Raw genomic sequence first — 15,821 nt, forward strand, 5'->3', positions numbered from 1 at the left:
AGATAACAACTCTTAAGCAGCGGGATTTGAGGTAAGGAAATTAGATAGTTTTATATGTGTTTATCTGCATTTAAATTCTTTATGTATTGAAATATGACTTATGATTTGTTTTTATGAATATGTATATGGTACTGAGAATGTGTGGTATGGACACAATATGAGTTTGTGAATTGATACATAGATTATGGTTGTATGACTTGTATATGTTGTATGTTGTATTTGTATGTTTCAGGTTGTGTGTTGTATGATGTAATTGTATGTTGCATGTTATATGTTGTATGTTGTATGCTAACGTCTCAGGTAAAGTGGGGGACCATGGTGGGGTATGATACGGGATAAGGCCGTTGAATGTAGAGATACCCTACCCTGCATTTTACTGAGTCGTGTATGAGATTGTTATGGTGGGTATGATACAGTGATGTTACTGTTGAATATAGAGATACCCTATCCTATAACAATGGTAGGGCTGCATAGGCCCATGTTATTATATGGGCAGATTAGGCCCAGGATATTGTAGGGTCAGGCTAGGCCCGGGTTATGTAAGTAATGGCTATGATATGCCAATGTTGTGATAATGTTATTATTATTTATAGTATTGATATGATTATGTTATGAGTATGATATTGGAGTTACGATCTCTGTATATGTGTACGGTGTGAACAAATAGTATAGACTTGTATGATAAAGGTTTCCATATGTACAGTTATTTGGTTATAGTTATAAAGGAGCATGTATGATATTGCTAAAACTTAATAAATACATTAATGGTATGTGTGAAATTATATGGTATTGTTTGATAAGCATTTCCTTACTGAGCTTTTAGCTCACCCCCCTTACTTTCCCCCTACAGGTATTAGACAGGGAAGTATGTATAGTGAGCAGGGTCAGTTCTGGTACGTATACTGTGAGCGGCTACGGGCGGACAAACGATCTAGAACGCCGGTGGTGCCTTAGTTTTATTTTAAGCAGTTGATAAATCTAACACAGTGGAAATGCATTATTTAAAATTATTTACTTACTGTATCTTGTTTTACAAATGAAGGATCCTTCTCTGTTGCATTTTGATTTTTTTAAAATCCCCTGTTGTATTTAAATTATTTTTTTTATCTTTTCAAATTATGCATGAAAATAGTATTTTTGTAAAATAAGGAAAAATACTGGGGCGTTACATTAAGTACTCATTATTGCACACAAATTTGAAACCGAAAATACCAAAATAAAGTTTTAAAAAAATCATATACCCATCATAAAGATTTACCTTTGTGAATAGTGAACCCCAACTCCATTTTCAGCCACTTTTCAATCCAAACCCTGTTTTTATACTGTGTACCAATATGATCAAACCTATAAATCCAAAACAAAAAAATAAAATTAATCATTATATATACTTATTTCCATAAGGGCAGTAAGAGATATTTAAATCAAATAAAAGAAAAGGAGTATGACATGTAATATACAATACTTAAATCGAAAAGAAAAAGAGTGTAAATACAAGGAGATGGCTTAACCAAGATCTGCTCTTACCGTAAAATGATGAAGTACAACAAATTAGAGAAAGTTTCATCCTGAGATCGACGCTGATGGAGGAGAACGTAGCTTTAAATGTCCGAAAACCTGGAATGGAGATATATACCACCCACCAAACAAATTTTTGTTATGGTATTTGGATGGGTTTTGAATTTACGGAACAAATATAATCTTTTTAAAATTCGGGGTACCGATTTTAAGGACGGGGGGTTTATTTTGGAGTTGGGATGCGGTTATTTTTCAGATTATGGGTGGGTTTCAGAAGGCAGGAGGTTGTTTTGGTCTGATGGAGGCGGAGAGGGTAGGAGAAATAAGAAGAAGAAGAAATGGGAAGATGAAAAACAATTTAGGGTTTTTAAAAGGGGAACATTGGCACTACATTTTCGTGCCTCTTGAATTGCAAAATAGTGCCTAGAATCTTAACTTGGCACGTCAGGTAAGAGTTGTAGGGCCGACGTGATCGTGCCCACCTACAATGGAGGAAAATTCCCGCTGCATTAGCATCCACTTTTCAAAACTTTTGGAGCACGACATTTTCGTGCCTACTGATCATAGTGTTGTGCCCAGCTGCCACCAAAATTTATAAAAACTAGAAAAAAAAAAATAATAATAATAATGGCACGATAGTAAGAGTGTCGGGCCCAAAAATACTCTGTGATTGGCACCACTTTAGGTCGTGCCCCACTTAGGCGTGCCTATATGCTTGTAGTGTTTTAGACACGACAAAAAAGGCACGACATGACGTGCCTGAAGGTATATTGGCACGAAAAATTGAGCTTCTAGGCACAATTTTTGTCATGCCAATAGGCTTTTTTTTTCTTGTAGTGGATATCTCTTGCTTGAGCTCTCTTTCTCTCTGTCTCTCTTGATTTTCCTAGTGGAGCCACCCTCGTCTCATATTATCTCACTACTACAAATTGCACTTTTAGTGTCAGTTTAAACTGACACTTATACTTTTAGAACCGACACTTTTAACGTTTTATAACCAACACTTAAAGTATACACATATGGTTTTTCTTTTATTGTCGGTTTTAAGTTTTGATGTTGTTTTATAACTGACACTTAAAGGTTTTTTAGTATCGGTTATAAAACGACACCAAAGGTATTTTTATGATTTTTTTTTTTTTTTAATTTGAGTTAAAGTAAGTTCAACCATAAGTTATAGCCAAGAAAGAAAATTCATTTGGCCGATAAAAATAAATCATAAAGCAAAACTGAGAGAAAGATAGCAACAAATAGATTCTACATCTTTTATTCATCTATGCATTATTTTACAAAAAAAATATATATATATATAGCTATCGGTTAATATAGTCTACGCACCCAAAACTTTGACAAAAAGGGTTAAAAGAAGTATATAAACAAAAGGCTTGGGAAGTTGTACATAGACTATTATACAACAGATCACGAACTAAAGTAGAGAGCTTAAGAAGTAACAGAGTTGTTCCCCGAAATAAATTGGGTGTTAATGATTCTGTATTTGTCTCTTCCTCATCATCATCTTCTTCATAGTCCCAAAGAAACCGAGCATATGATGCCAAAACAAAACTGCACATTCCATACAAAAAAATCAAATTAATTACGCAAACCCTAAATTAAGTTCAATCAAAATAACATAGAAAAAGTATACAAATTAACAATTACTAACAAGTATATACGAGTCTACCAAATTTAGTTCAATCAAAATAACATTGAAAAAGTATACAAATTAACAATTACTAACAAGTATATACGAGTCTATGAACAAAGTTATAAAATTTTGAATTGAGCGTGAAATTAAGTCTTACCAATCATCTGGGGAGGCTTTAACAGCTTGATCAAAGTTTGCTCTTGAAGCATCCTTGTGACCTTGCCATATAAAGTCTCCAAACATGGATCGAACTTCTGCATCCCAAAACTTCTGCATCATAGTGCTTGCAGCCTCATTGTTAACTCTACCAGTACTTCCAACATATATGTATAATATGATAAATACGTAAAACCAAAATACTAAATACCAATGAAAATTGTTTCCACATGTTAAGGCAACACAATTACTTCAAAAACAACTACTCCATTCTATGTAATTACAATTTCACAACTTGTTAGGTTTGTATTAAGACATTCAACAACATAAACCAAAACATACCTGAGGGTGTTGTGTTGAGAACACATACGAAAGGGAAAAAATGAACCTAAGGCATCTGTTATGGACGTTATGATAAAAGTGTAGTTACCTTGTTTGCAGCGCACCTGTTAGCTTCCCAACATACCTCTATATATCCTCACCTAATAGGGGGAAATGGTAATTAACAGTTAGCAATATAAAGGTTATAATTAAAGAGATTAAATCTAGCAGAGCATTTGCATCCAAAGTAAATGACAACTAATGGAAGGTAACTTACAAACAAATTATAAACAAGGAAAACTTAACCCCATAAACTAATTCCCAAAAGAACTTGCGCAAACCTCAATTAGCTAGCATAATTACAAATGTGCAAACAAGAAAACAAAACAACCAAAATGGTTCAAACACTATTTGAAACTTACAGGAAAGTAAAAACAAAAAACAGCTTTGAGGATTAAGATAGTACCTCTAAAACCAAGATGAAGATAACAAGAAAAGCTTTTGCAAATGAAAATTACAAATAGAAAAACATAGACTCAAGACCTTTCATGCATCTTCCAGATAATAAGTAGAATACGTTCCCCTTTTAAAAAATAATAAGTTAGAAGAAATTTTTCCCTCATTTACACTTTCTTCTACATCAAAAATGAACCAATAAAAAAGTTGACACATTGGGCATTTTCATGCATTGTACCAATATCTTGCTAAGACTAAAGTAATATAAATAAAATTTTCCGGGAGTGTCTCTACATGAGAATGCAATATGTAACGATCAATATTTTTATTTTGATTCTGTCGAAGAAAGGAAAAAGAGAGAAAGAGAGAAAAACTTATCTAAATAAGTTTATTGCATTAAAATAATATACGATAAAAATGATGTTCATATTGCATTTTCACCTTACATATATGACTACCTATTGGGTAAACATGATGTAACACTGCTAATTTCAGAGGGATGGACTACAGAGTTTTCTTGAAAATGAATATGATCTCTATACATGTTTGTGCTATTTCAACGTTTTCTTCAAACCAAATGAAGTAGTCTATATGTTTCTAACAATATCTATGAAGCTGCATAAATTGAAAGGCTACACACAATAATTAACATAATAACAGATTATATTCGAAAATATCAAGTAATAATAAAGCTAAAGACAGCTTAATGACAATAAGAAAAAAAAAGTCCAAAAAGAGCTCAGTTATAGGTTTACAATCATCGAGCAACTATATTATAGGCTCACCAATCATTAATACTCGTATTGCACATAATGATCATATATTTGCTATTGATTAACTATATATGAATTTAAATTCATTAAAATGTGATCATTATACTCTTGGCACTAGGATGCTTAATAGGAGAATTTATATGATACAAATTCTTTTGTATTCAGTACTTGTTACTAATATATCAACATAATATTCTGACTCTCCAACAGAGTTCTAGTATTATAATATAGTAATAGTAGAACTGAGTTTTCTAATTAAATGAATTATTATGTTGAACAAGCACCAACACACTTCTCATGTTTGAGGGAAAAATAAAATGCAATACCATGCGCGCACTGGCTAATTATCAAAGTCTATTGTCTCCACACCAATAAAAGGGTGCAAAATCTAGAAATAAAACAAGTCCTAAAGCTTCATAAGAAGAATAAAACACTATACTTTTTATCCATACATGAGAGAAGCACGAAATCTTTAGTTAATTAGCAAATAAATTGAAAGAAATAATATCCAAAAGATGATAAAATTTTCATTCTAAAAATTAACAAAACTAGAAAAGTTAGTCATTATAGTAATTCCAATTTTATAAAAATGATCATATTTACCTAAAAAATAATGTCATAACTTGACTATATGTTCTCCGTGGAAGTGGCTTTATAATCTCTGATAAAATAGTTCAATCACTATACACAATAGATCAAAAATGTATCTTTTAACAATTAGTGTTAACTTAAAGGAACCATATCATTCTGATAAATCAAAAGGTAAAGAAGATTCGAACAGACACACACACAATATGAAAAAATCCTAAGTAATTTTGTTAATGAAATAAAAACAAAAGAGCCCCATTTACCAGCTAGCAAAAAGAATCTAACGAAGAATAGAACAAACCCATTTTTATATTTCATTATATTCAATCCCTAAGTAAATGAGAGGGATAAATATGTATAAACACAAAAACATCAAGAAGAAGAGATTAATCAGTATATAATACAATATAATAATATGAGAGACAGAAAAACACAGACGAGAGAAGAGAGAGAGGCATTGATCAATTTACTTACTCTAAATTTAAGGAGATATCCATCCAAATGGAAAATCCTAACAACCATGGAAGGATTGTGTATTTTTTTTTTTTTTTAAACCAACACAAAGAAACAGCAAGCTAGACTAAAAAAAAGAAAAACATAGTAATAAACCGATTCAACTCAGTCATCCACATCCAATTGAAGTGGGAATCTCTCAAAATTGGACAAGTCGATTCTTCCAAATTGCTCCGCTCGACAAGCCCATTGAGCCACATCATGGGCCACACCGTTGTGGATTCTTGGGATCCAAATGATCACCCAGAGATCGAATTTCCTCATGAGCATATGAAATCTTGTTATGAGCTCCTGAATGTTGTGATTAAAGGCTGAGATACCATCTTTTGACAGCCAATTGCGTTAATTGAACCCACAGAGTCGCTTTGGAAGATGACATTTTTCAGGCCCATATCGATTGCGGTTTGTGCACTCCAACAAAGAATGGCCATTTCTCCAGCCAGAGGGTCTATGTATTGGTGTTCAGTGGTGTGCATGCTCGTGATCACCCCATTCTCATTTTTGAAAATGGCTGCACCACCCCCTCGGTTTTTCCCAATGGCAACATCAGTGTTGCATAGACTCCAACCGGCAAGGGGGAGCCACTTGAGCATGGTAGCGGCAGGGTGGGTGTGATCCTACGAGTTTTTAAGCAGCCGAATATTGACTTGAGATATAATCACCTTGATTGGAGTGTGTTTCCCTTGGTGTATAATGGAGTTTCTTTCCTTCCAAACCTTTTAAAATATAATGGCCGCACCGCCTAAGAACTCATGGAAGCTGAGATCTTTTGGTCTTCTATTATCCATTTTGAACCAGTTCAACCAATTGTCGCAGTCCCCGATATTTGTTTCGCTGGTTCGGATTTGCCACAAACAGCCAAACCACACAGCTCTAGCAAAGTGACATTCCCATAATAGGTGAAAGGAATTTTCGATAGTCATAGAGCAGAAAGGACATCCCGGGTCACGAATATCAAAAAAGGTTAGAAGTTTACCCCTTAGTGAGTAGGCTATTTGATAGGATTTTTCACCACAACATTTTTAACCTATTGTGAATTCTTGCTCCCCAAATGCTTCTCCATTTCCCATTAGCCTCTGCATTTGGGTGCAGATTTTTTATGGTTTTCTACGCTGATTTGATGGTGAATTGTCCGTTCGGTTCTGGGAGCCATAACCAAGAGTCTTCAACGGAACGATCAGGCAGTGTGATATTCAGAATTTGTCTCGCGTCCTTGTGGTGGAACCATTGTTTTACAAGGCTCACATTCCATTGATTATTTTGGATGAAACTGTTAACCAAGCTGATACCTTTTGAAGCGTCGAGCCTGGGCTTCGGTTGGGGGTTGTCCCCTGGAACCCAAGGATGGAACCATATTGATGTGGCTCTGCCATCGCCAATCTTACGACACAAACCTTTCTGTAGGAGCGTTCTAGAATTGAGAATGGCCTTCCAAAGTCTTGAATCAGATGGTGAACTTTCCATATCCATGGAACTCTGGTTCTTGATGTATTTTGCATCCCTGAGTTGTCGACATAGACTATTGTCCTCCGATAACATTTTCCACGCCCATTTCATTAAGAAAGCTTTGTTTGTTGCTTCCGTTGTTCTGAATCCTAGCCCTCCGTGAGTCTTTGGTCTACAAAGTGTCTCCCAAGCAATCGGATGAAACACTCTCTTAGTGTCCGAATCGCCCCACCAAAAAATCTCTGAAAGCTTTATCAATTTTTAAGGATGTAGATATGGGGATTACATCGGAGGCATCAATATAATTTGCAAGCGTGGATCCCACTGATTTTATTAAACATGCCTTGCCTACGTTGGACAAAAGCTTGGCCTTCCAACCCTGGATGCGACACAAGATACGATCCACAAGATGGTTATAGTCCTCAGTCCTCTTTGAAGCTCTGAACAGAGGGAGGCCGAGGTACTTCGCAGTGGGCATCATTTTCTTCATACCCAGGTACTGAGTAATGGTTTTTATTCTCCCTCGGGGCACTCCTTTAGAAAAATGGATGGATGATTTCTGGAAGTTGATTGCTTGTCCAGACCATTGGCCATACTTGTGAAGGCAATCTTTAAATGCTTTGGCCTCCTTTAAGGAAGCTTGGCCGAATAATACAATATCGTCGGCAAACAGAGGTGGTTAACCGTTGCTCCTCGTCTTCCCAGTTTGAAACCTTTCATTAAACCTCTTTTTTCTTTGTCGTAGAGCAGGCGGGAAAGCGTCTCAGCTGCTAGGATAAAGAGTGATGGTGACAGAGGGTCTCCCTGCCTCAGACCTTGTTCCGGCTTGACCCTTCCGACTATGGCTCCATTGAGAAGAAGTTTTATTTCCTTCACCATGATGCAAGCTTGAATCCATTCAATGAACGGATAGGAGAAGCCAAATTGAGTTAGGACAACGATGATAAAACCCCAATCTACTTTGTCATAGGCTTTCTCAAGATCAATTTTAATCATCATGTAACCTCTACTTCCTCTTCTCTTTTTCATAGAGTGAACTATTTCTCTGGCAATCATTGTGTTTTCTGCGATGTTCCTTCCCTTTACAAACGCAGCTTGGTTTGGGGCGATGAGTCTGGGTAACAATGCCCGTAGCCTCGTTACTTTAACCAATGCTCTGGAAAGAACATAGAATTTCTCCAAATGCAAGTAAACTCTGTTGTAGATTATCATATCAGTAAAACCCTATGTCTGATAAATCTAGGAATCTTTATTCACATAGTCATGCTTACTTTCCAATGTGTTGACAACACAATAAACAAGATCAAGTATGTGAAAAGGGTTTCAGATGAATTTATAAATCAAATAGACAAGCAATTGATAAGATGAACCAAAACATACACAAATGAATGAAAAATACTTCTGTTTCTTTATTGATGTTGAATAAAATGGATTACATTGAAATGGAGTTTTATTTAGGGCATAAAACCCAACAGTAACTCATCACCATTTTGTAAAGTTCTAAGCTTGTGCAACTCATATATCTAAATACATAAAATATATTAATATGAGAGGAATATAAATTGTTGAATTAAAACTTTACAATTTTGTCATTATACCTTCTTATGAAACGACGGACGGAAAGTTTGCCTATGCAAGACATCGTGGTTACCATTAGGATATTCATGCCTGATCTTGTCCAAATGTTCACTGTGAAGTATGATAATGTCAAGGTACGATAGAGGGAAATAGAGAATAAAAACTAAAAATTTAATAAAATAATTTATAAAAATATAACAAACTTACTCTAGGTAAGCTTGGATTTCAGGAGAATTTTGAAGAATGTACCACTCAGCTTTTTCACGATCGATACAATCAAGAGGCTTGATAATTCCGCTAGTCAGAGGACGAGATTGAGAATTAAAAACTGAGAGATAGCGAGACACAGAAGGCGCATCTTCATTTCGATCAAGCCGATTAAATCTTGTTTCACACCCTTTAAAGTACATTGAAGAAAAGGTTACTGCCTCATCAGCAACATAACCTTCTGCAATTGACCCTTCAGGACGTGCCTTGTTTCCCACATAATTCTTCAATTTTTTCATGTACCTTTCAAAAGGATACATCCATCTCATAAAGACAAGGATACATCCATCTCATAAAGACCGGGCCACCCAGTATCGCTTCTACAGGCAAATGCAATACCAAATGTATCATTATGTCAAAAAAAAGCTGGAGGAAAAATCAATTCCATCTTGCACAATAACAGAATTAAATTATTTTGAGCATCCTCCATATCTTTTACATTTAGAGTTCTAGAGCATAATTGTCGAAAAAAATTACACAGCTGAGTAATAGCTGTTGCAGTGTCACGAGGTCGAAATTTACGGACACCAACCGCTAGTACTCGCTGCATAATGACATGACAATCGTGGGATTTTAACCCAATAATGTTAGACTCATCTGGAGAAACTTTTCTCTTTAAATTTGAACAAAAGCCATCGGGAAACTTGATTCCTTTAACAAACTGACAAAATAGTTGTCTTTTCTCACGAGTCAAAACATAAGGAGCATGCAGTTTCATTAGCCTGCCATTCCCATCTTCATAAATCCACAACGATTCCCTAATACCCATCTTCTTTAAATCATGTCACGCATTGGTTGTGTCCTTTGATTTATCATTATACAAGATGGTTCCTAGGAGACTGTCACACACATTCTTCTCAACATGCATGACATCAAGGTTGTGTTTTAAAATATTCGTGCTCCAATACTCCAACTCGTAGAAAATACTTTTTTTCCTCCAATTACAAGTTTCTGCAACTCTTCTACGTTTCACGCCCCCAAAATTTTCATGATGTCCGGGAATTTGGGGTTCGAGAGTATTAACTTGTAATAATATCTCTTCACAAGTAAATCGTCTTGGATGAGGTCTTCTTTCAACTTTACCATCAAATCGAGTATCCTTTCTCATTGCATGGTCACTTGGCAAGAACCTTCTATGACAAACATATGATGTCTTCCCGATCACTCGAATGGACGTCATGTCTTCATTACAAGTAGGGCAAGCTTTATAACCTTGACCACTCCACCCAGACAAGCTACTACGAGCAGGAAAATCATTCACTGTCCACAAAAGCGCAGCACGCATGGTGAACATCGAGTTGGTCGAACTATCTCTCATTGGTACCCCATTATTCCACAACTCCTTTAATTCATCCACCAACGGTCTTAAAAATATATCCATGTCTTTACCCGGAGATTTTGCACCAGGAATTAGGGTAGATAGCAAAAAATAATTATCTTTCATACATAACCAAGGTGGTAGATTATAATTAGCCAACACGACTGGCCACATGCTGTATGCAAGACTCATGTTGCCAAATGGATTAAATCCATCAGCAACTAACCCCAGTCAAACATTTCTTGGGTCCTTTGCAAACTCAGGATGTTTTGCATCAAAGTCTTTCCAAGCGAGACCATCGACCGGGTGTCGCAACACCCCATCATCTTTTGATTTTCCAGTATGATGCCATATCATGCTCTTCGCTGTAATCCTCGAACTATATACTCTTTTAAGTCGAGGTGTCAACAGAAAGTATTGCATGACTTTGCAAGGAACTTTTTTTCCTTTGCCGTTCTCGGAAGTAACCCAACGACTAGTTCCGCAAACTGGACAAGCCTCCTTGGATGCATTCTCCTTATAAAATAAGCAACAATTATACAAACAGACATGGATAGAGTCATAACCCAAGCCTAATTTCTTCAATCTCTTTTTTGCCTCGTAGTAAGTTGCTAGAATATTATTTTCCTTTGGAAATGCAAACTTTAACAGCTTCAACAATTCTTCAAAGATGTTATTAGGAATTTTCCTCTAACTTTTAAATGCAATAGCTTTGCTAAAAAGTTGAGAGACGAAATCCAATCACACCCGGGATACAATTCAGCTTCAATTTCCTCAAATAAGTCATCAAAATGTGGGTTTGTGGTTGGTTGTTCATCTTCTCCTTGTACATCCTCTATTGTCGAGGGAAAGAAGTCTTCTAGAATAGGAATCATTTCATCCTCTGATTCAACATCGCCAACTGCTACATCATCGACAGTTGCATAAACCCTCGATCAAATACGTGTGCTGTAACCCTATCTATTTTTTCAAACCTACTATTTATACATCTCACACAAGGACATCGAATTCTTCCATCACAATGCTTATGTTCTGATGCCATTGCTAAAAAGGCTTGTAGACCATTCCAAAATTCATGGCAACCACGATTTCTGATTTTGGTCCAAGACTTATCGATTGTCGCCATCTACAATTTAGGCGACAAATAAAGTATTAAAAATTTGAATGATTTGTAAAGTGTTATGAAATATAACAAAGCTATGGTATATATTTATAAGTATACCAAAGCATTGAGATATTCTTTTCAACATTAATAAAATTTTATGAATATTTTATGAATTAGACACATTTAAATAAAAATTTTATTCATTAAATTATAATTAAAATTTAAATTAAAAAAATGAACAAATTACTCTTTAAAAATATTTTAATTTTTATGTTATTTATTAATTTATATAAAAAAATTAATAAACTTAGTTTCTAGATTTAAATAATTATTTTTTTAAACAACTTATTAAAAGTTGATAAACTTATCTATTTTCTCTATCTACAATATAAACCACAAACGTAATATTAAAAGTTTAATAATTTATAGTATTATGAAAGTTTTTTAGATTACACACATGTTATTTCAACTTTTAAGTAAAAAAATAATATTAACAATTTAATTCTAATAAATTTTTAAAAAAATTTATTCATTTAAATACCAATTAAATTTAAATTAAAAAAATATATAAATTCTTTTTTATGAATTATTTATTTTAAACAAAAAATATTATTTAAAAATTTATATAATTTTTTAAAATTTAAACTAATTTTTTTATTTAGTTTATAAAATTAAAAGTTTATCTTTATAAACTAAATTTATATTAAATTATAATTTTTTAATTCTATTATTATTCTCAATTTTTTATAATAATAAAATTGTCACAACATAAAATTCCATTAACATGTTTTTCTTAAAAACTAACATAAAAATTTAGTAATTTAATTACAATTTATATTAAAATTAAAAAATTCCTTTTATTTAACTTTTTAATTGTCAATATTCAAATTATTATGTTATATGATACTTTTTTAATTTTTTTCATTATTTTCATTTTTCTTTATTTAAAAAATAACAAATTACAAAACTTACCACCTAGAATTATACTTGATAATTTTTTCACTATTCTCACTTTATTATGATAATATTACATATTTAACATACCTAATAAAATTAATTAAATCAAATAAAAATTATAATATAACAACAAAAATAAACATTAATAAATACATACAGTTTACAAAAGAAATTGTGTGTCCACTTTCTTGATCCTCTTACTTAATCTGAAAATAACAAAAATAAATACTTTCAATTCCACAAAATAAATTAAAAAAGTAAAAAAAAAAAAATAAACAATAAAATATGTATACAAACTTTACAAAATATATTTATTTAGTATATACAATCACCAAAACTATATATATTAAATATACACATATATAAACTAAAACAACATATATTATATATATATATATAATACACAAACAATACATTATATTTTAAAAATATAACCAAATAATATATTTATATACACAGTGAACATTGTTGACCGAGATTTTCGGCAACTATTAAAATATAATTATAATAAGGAGCTGTAAGAAAGTGAGATGAAGACTTTTTACGTGGTTGGGGCGTTAATGAGCCTTAGTCCACGAGCCACTGCTATTAATGGATGTATTTAATACAGATTCTACACTTGAGAGAATGTTTGTCTCTTAAATACAGAGAATGTTCTTGGTGAGTTTTTTTTCTCTTCTTGCTCTTTTGCAACCAAGATTCTCGACCCCATTAAATGAGCTTTGAGGGGGTATTTATAGTGTTTTGGTGGGGCAATCCCTAGAATTGTTCTTACACATGTGTCTGTAAGTATCCATAAAGTTGGGCATTTCCGATGAATATACCATGGGTGATGCATGGTCAAATCCCTAGGTGCTGTAGGGTTTTTATGGAGAATGTCCTTTTTGTCTTGTGATTGACGTGACTCTTCGCAGAGTAGCCGTCGCTAGACTTAAATGATCATTACTGTAGCGCTGCTGTTCGGGGGTTGTGCCGTCAGACTTTATTGCGTGTTACAGTTCCAACACGCTTCCTCCCATGCAGCATTAAATGCGACTTGATTGCTCGGGAGAGACCTGACATATCCCGGAGAGCCTTCATGCTATACTAGCCACCCGGAGTGCCTTGTACTCCGGGTGTCTCCTCCGGGACCCATGCTAACAGCGCTTCCTAGTGGCATAAAAAGACTTAGCAAATCTTTCCAAGTTATCTGATCCACGTGTCCCCTCTCGACTGGTCCACGTATTTTGGGCAAATTCTGGAGCAACATTTACCCCCCAAGCCTTGTTTACTTAGTAAAAATAAACCAAGGCTTGTTCAAGTGTCTCCGGTTGACTCCTCGTTTCCCCAGCTCGAGCCTCGAGCGCGTGGGGGCAAATTAAATGATGTCATTTAATGCAGCGATTTGCTTTTTGCAGGAATGTCTCCAGCCGCCTCCTCGGTCTTCTGATACGAACTTGGGGCGCGTGGAGGCGTGTCTAATAATGGCATTAAATGCAGCGATTCGCTTTTGCAGAGGTCGATTCGTTTCATGCCTCATGATTGATGCGGCGCATTGATGGTGTCAGACAGATACTCAAATGTTTCCACCGCCTTAATGGTAGAGTGATCTGGTCCGTTGATCTTTGGGAATTCGAATCGTGCGTTTCCCCCACCGTGCGATTGGTAGGTGATGACGCCTGTTCCTCATGCGTTTTTGCCTATAAAAGCCACTACCTTTCCTTCATTTCGGTTACTTTCCATTCCTTGCCATTTCTGCTCGAATTTCCTAGAGAGAAAATTCCTCAAAGTAGCACGAACTGTCTTAATACCCAAACACTTCATTCAATTTTCCAGTGTTTGATTTTGCCATTGCTTCTCAACTCTCACTCAACCACATTCAGTACCCCCAGTTCAACGATCGACTGTAAGTTTCTTGCATCCTTAGATAATAACATGCTTATATTTACTTCGTTCGTTTTCTGGGTTCGCACTTAGAGGTTTCTGGGTGTGTGAGTGTTTAAGTTCTTCGAGTTCTGTTTTGTGCTTACTGCATTAGTTGTAGAATCGCCATTTATCGTGCCCCTGTTGTAGTTATACAGTTCTGTTTGAAGAAGGCCATGTGTTCTTCTTTTAACAGTTGCTTAGGGCATAGAATGGCTTTTCTCTTTTTTTTTTTTCTTTTCGCGAAACCACTTTCTGCGACTTCACTACACCCGACACTTGTTGAGGGATTCTCTCCAGAGTTTCCCAGGTGACACGTGTCCGGAGGGGGCCTCTTTCCAGCTGTTAGGGGACCCCCACTCCCTTTTTCTTGATTTAGGGTTTGGTATGGGACCTAACTGCTGGGTTTTTCTTTTTTTCCCTTTTGTTTTTCTCAGAACATAAAATGTCTGCTTCTGGCTCGAAATCTTCGAAGAAGAAAGGGAAAAGTATGGCTACGCTGGAGGAGGTTTCTCTGGGACCCGTTGCCCAGGAGGGGTACAAGTCCCGTGCAACTGGTTGGGAAGCGGCTGAGCTTCGATCGACCCTGACTTGTCCTCACCAGCTGGAGAACATTATTAATGTGGCTGGGATAAAACCCTCCACCTCGGGGACCTTCCACCGGCCTCCTCGTGACTCGGAGACGCCTAATCACAACTATGACGGCTTCGGGGCTTGGAGTCAGACCCATTTGATGACCGGTGCCATGCTCCCGCTCCAGGATTACTTTGTGAATTTTCTTGTATTTGTCGGCCTTGCGCCATACCAACTTATTCCTCAAGCTTACCGCCTGCTCTCAGGCTTATTCATTTTTTACACCGCCCGTGGCTGGGGGTCTCCCAGCCCGGCGGAAATTTTATATTTTTATGAACTTGTATCCGTCCCCAAGAAAGGGGACAAACTTAAGGATGGTTTTTATGGGTTCCGGATCCACCCTGCTAACGAGGGGGTGGTTCCATATAATAGGCAGACTCATGTTAAGGAGTACCGCCACCGCTTTTTCTTCTCGTCCGGGTTCAGGGCCGTGGACCACCCGGAGCTTCTCACGGAGTGGGTGCGGATCCCACCTTACCAGCGGACGCTTCCCACTCAGGCTTTCCTTCGAAGGGCCCAAGCCTTCGCCTCCTACGACCACGCCGATCTTGATGTCGGGGGCCTGGTCACCACGGAGAATTGTAGGAAGGCCAAACTTATCCTTTCTCATCAATCCGTGGATGACTCCAACCTCTCACGGGTCATCTGCCC

At 35.8% G+C, this 15,821-nt stretch overlaps 2 protein-coding genes across 2 annotated transcripts; both read right to left on the reverse strand.

The window, feature by feature from the left end:
* Positions 1–2,781: 2,781 nt before the first annotated feature.
* On the reverse strand, positions 2,782–6,205 carry LOC115704385 (uncharacterized). Its single transcript, XM_061119124.1, has 3 exons — positions 5,926–6,205; positions 3,315–3,795; positions 2,782–3,075 (listed from the first exon to the last, which is right to left on the reverse strand). Exons 2-3 carry the CDS (start codon positions 3,434–3,436, stop codon positions 2,826–2,828), a joined length of 372 nt encoding a protein of 123 aa, XP_060975107.1. The 5' UTR covers positions 3,437–3,795; positions 5,926–6,205; the 3' UTR covers positions 2,782–2,825.
* Positions 6,206–7,071: 866 nt separating this feature from the next.
* Positions 7,072–7,900, reverse strand: LOC133039952 (uncharacterized mitochondrial protein AtMg00310-like). Its single transcript, XM_061119114.1, has 2 exons — positions 7,754–7,900; positions 7,072–7,659 (listed from the first exon to the last, which is right to left on the reverse strand). Exons 1-2 carry the CDS (start codon positions 7,898–7,900, stop codon positions 7,072–7,074), a joined length of 735 nt encoding a protein of 244 aa, XP_060975097.1.
* Positions 7,901–15,821: the final 7,921 nt, after the last annotated feature.

The sequence above is a fragment of the Cannabis sativa genome, chromosome 1 (genome assembly GCF_029168945.1).
Source record: "Cannabis sativa cultivar Pink pepper isolate KNU-18-1 chromosome 1, ASM2916894v1, whole genome shotgun sequence".
Taxonomy (NCBI): domain Eukaryota; kingdom Viridiplantae; phylum Streptophyta; class Magnoliopsida; order Rosales; family Cannabaceae; genus Cannabis; species Cannabis sativa.

What these genes read in the sequence shown, in the direction of transcription:
- LOC133039952 (XM_061119114.1), bottom strand. Translation starts at nt 7,900, where the DNA reads ATGAAGAAAATGATGCCCACTGCGAAGTACCTCGGCCTCCCTCTGTTC. An exon ending in TTTTGTCCAACGTAGGCAAG is followed by an intron (nt 7,660 to 7,753) that starts GCATGTTTAATA and finishes AAATTGATAAAG; the next exon opens with CTTTCAGAGATTTTTTGGTG.
- LOC115704385 (XM_061119124.1), bottom strand. Translation starts at nt 3,436, where the DNA reads ATGATGCAGAAGTTTTGGGATGCAGAAGTTCGATCCATGTTTGGAGAC. An exon ending in AAAGCCTCCCCAGATGATTG is followed by an intron (nt 3,076 to 3,314) that starts GTAAGACTTAAT and finishes TGGAATGTGCAG; the next exon opens with TTTTGTTTTGGCATCATATG.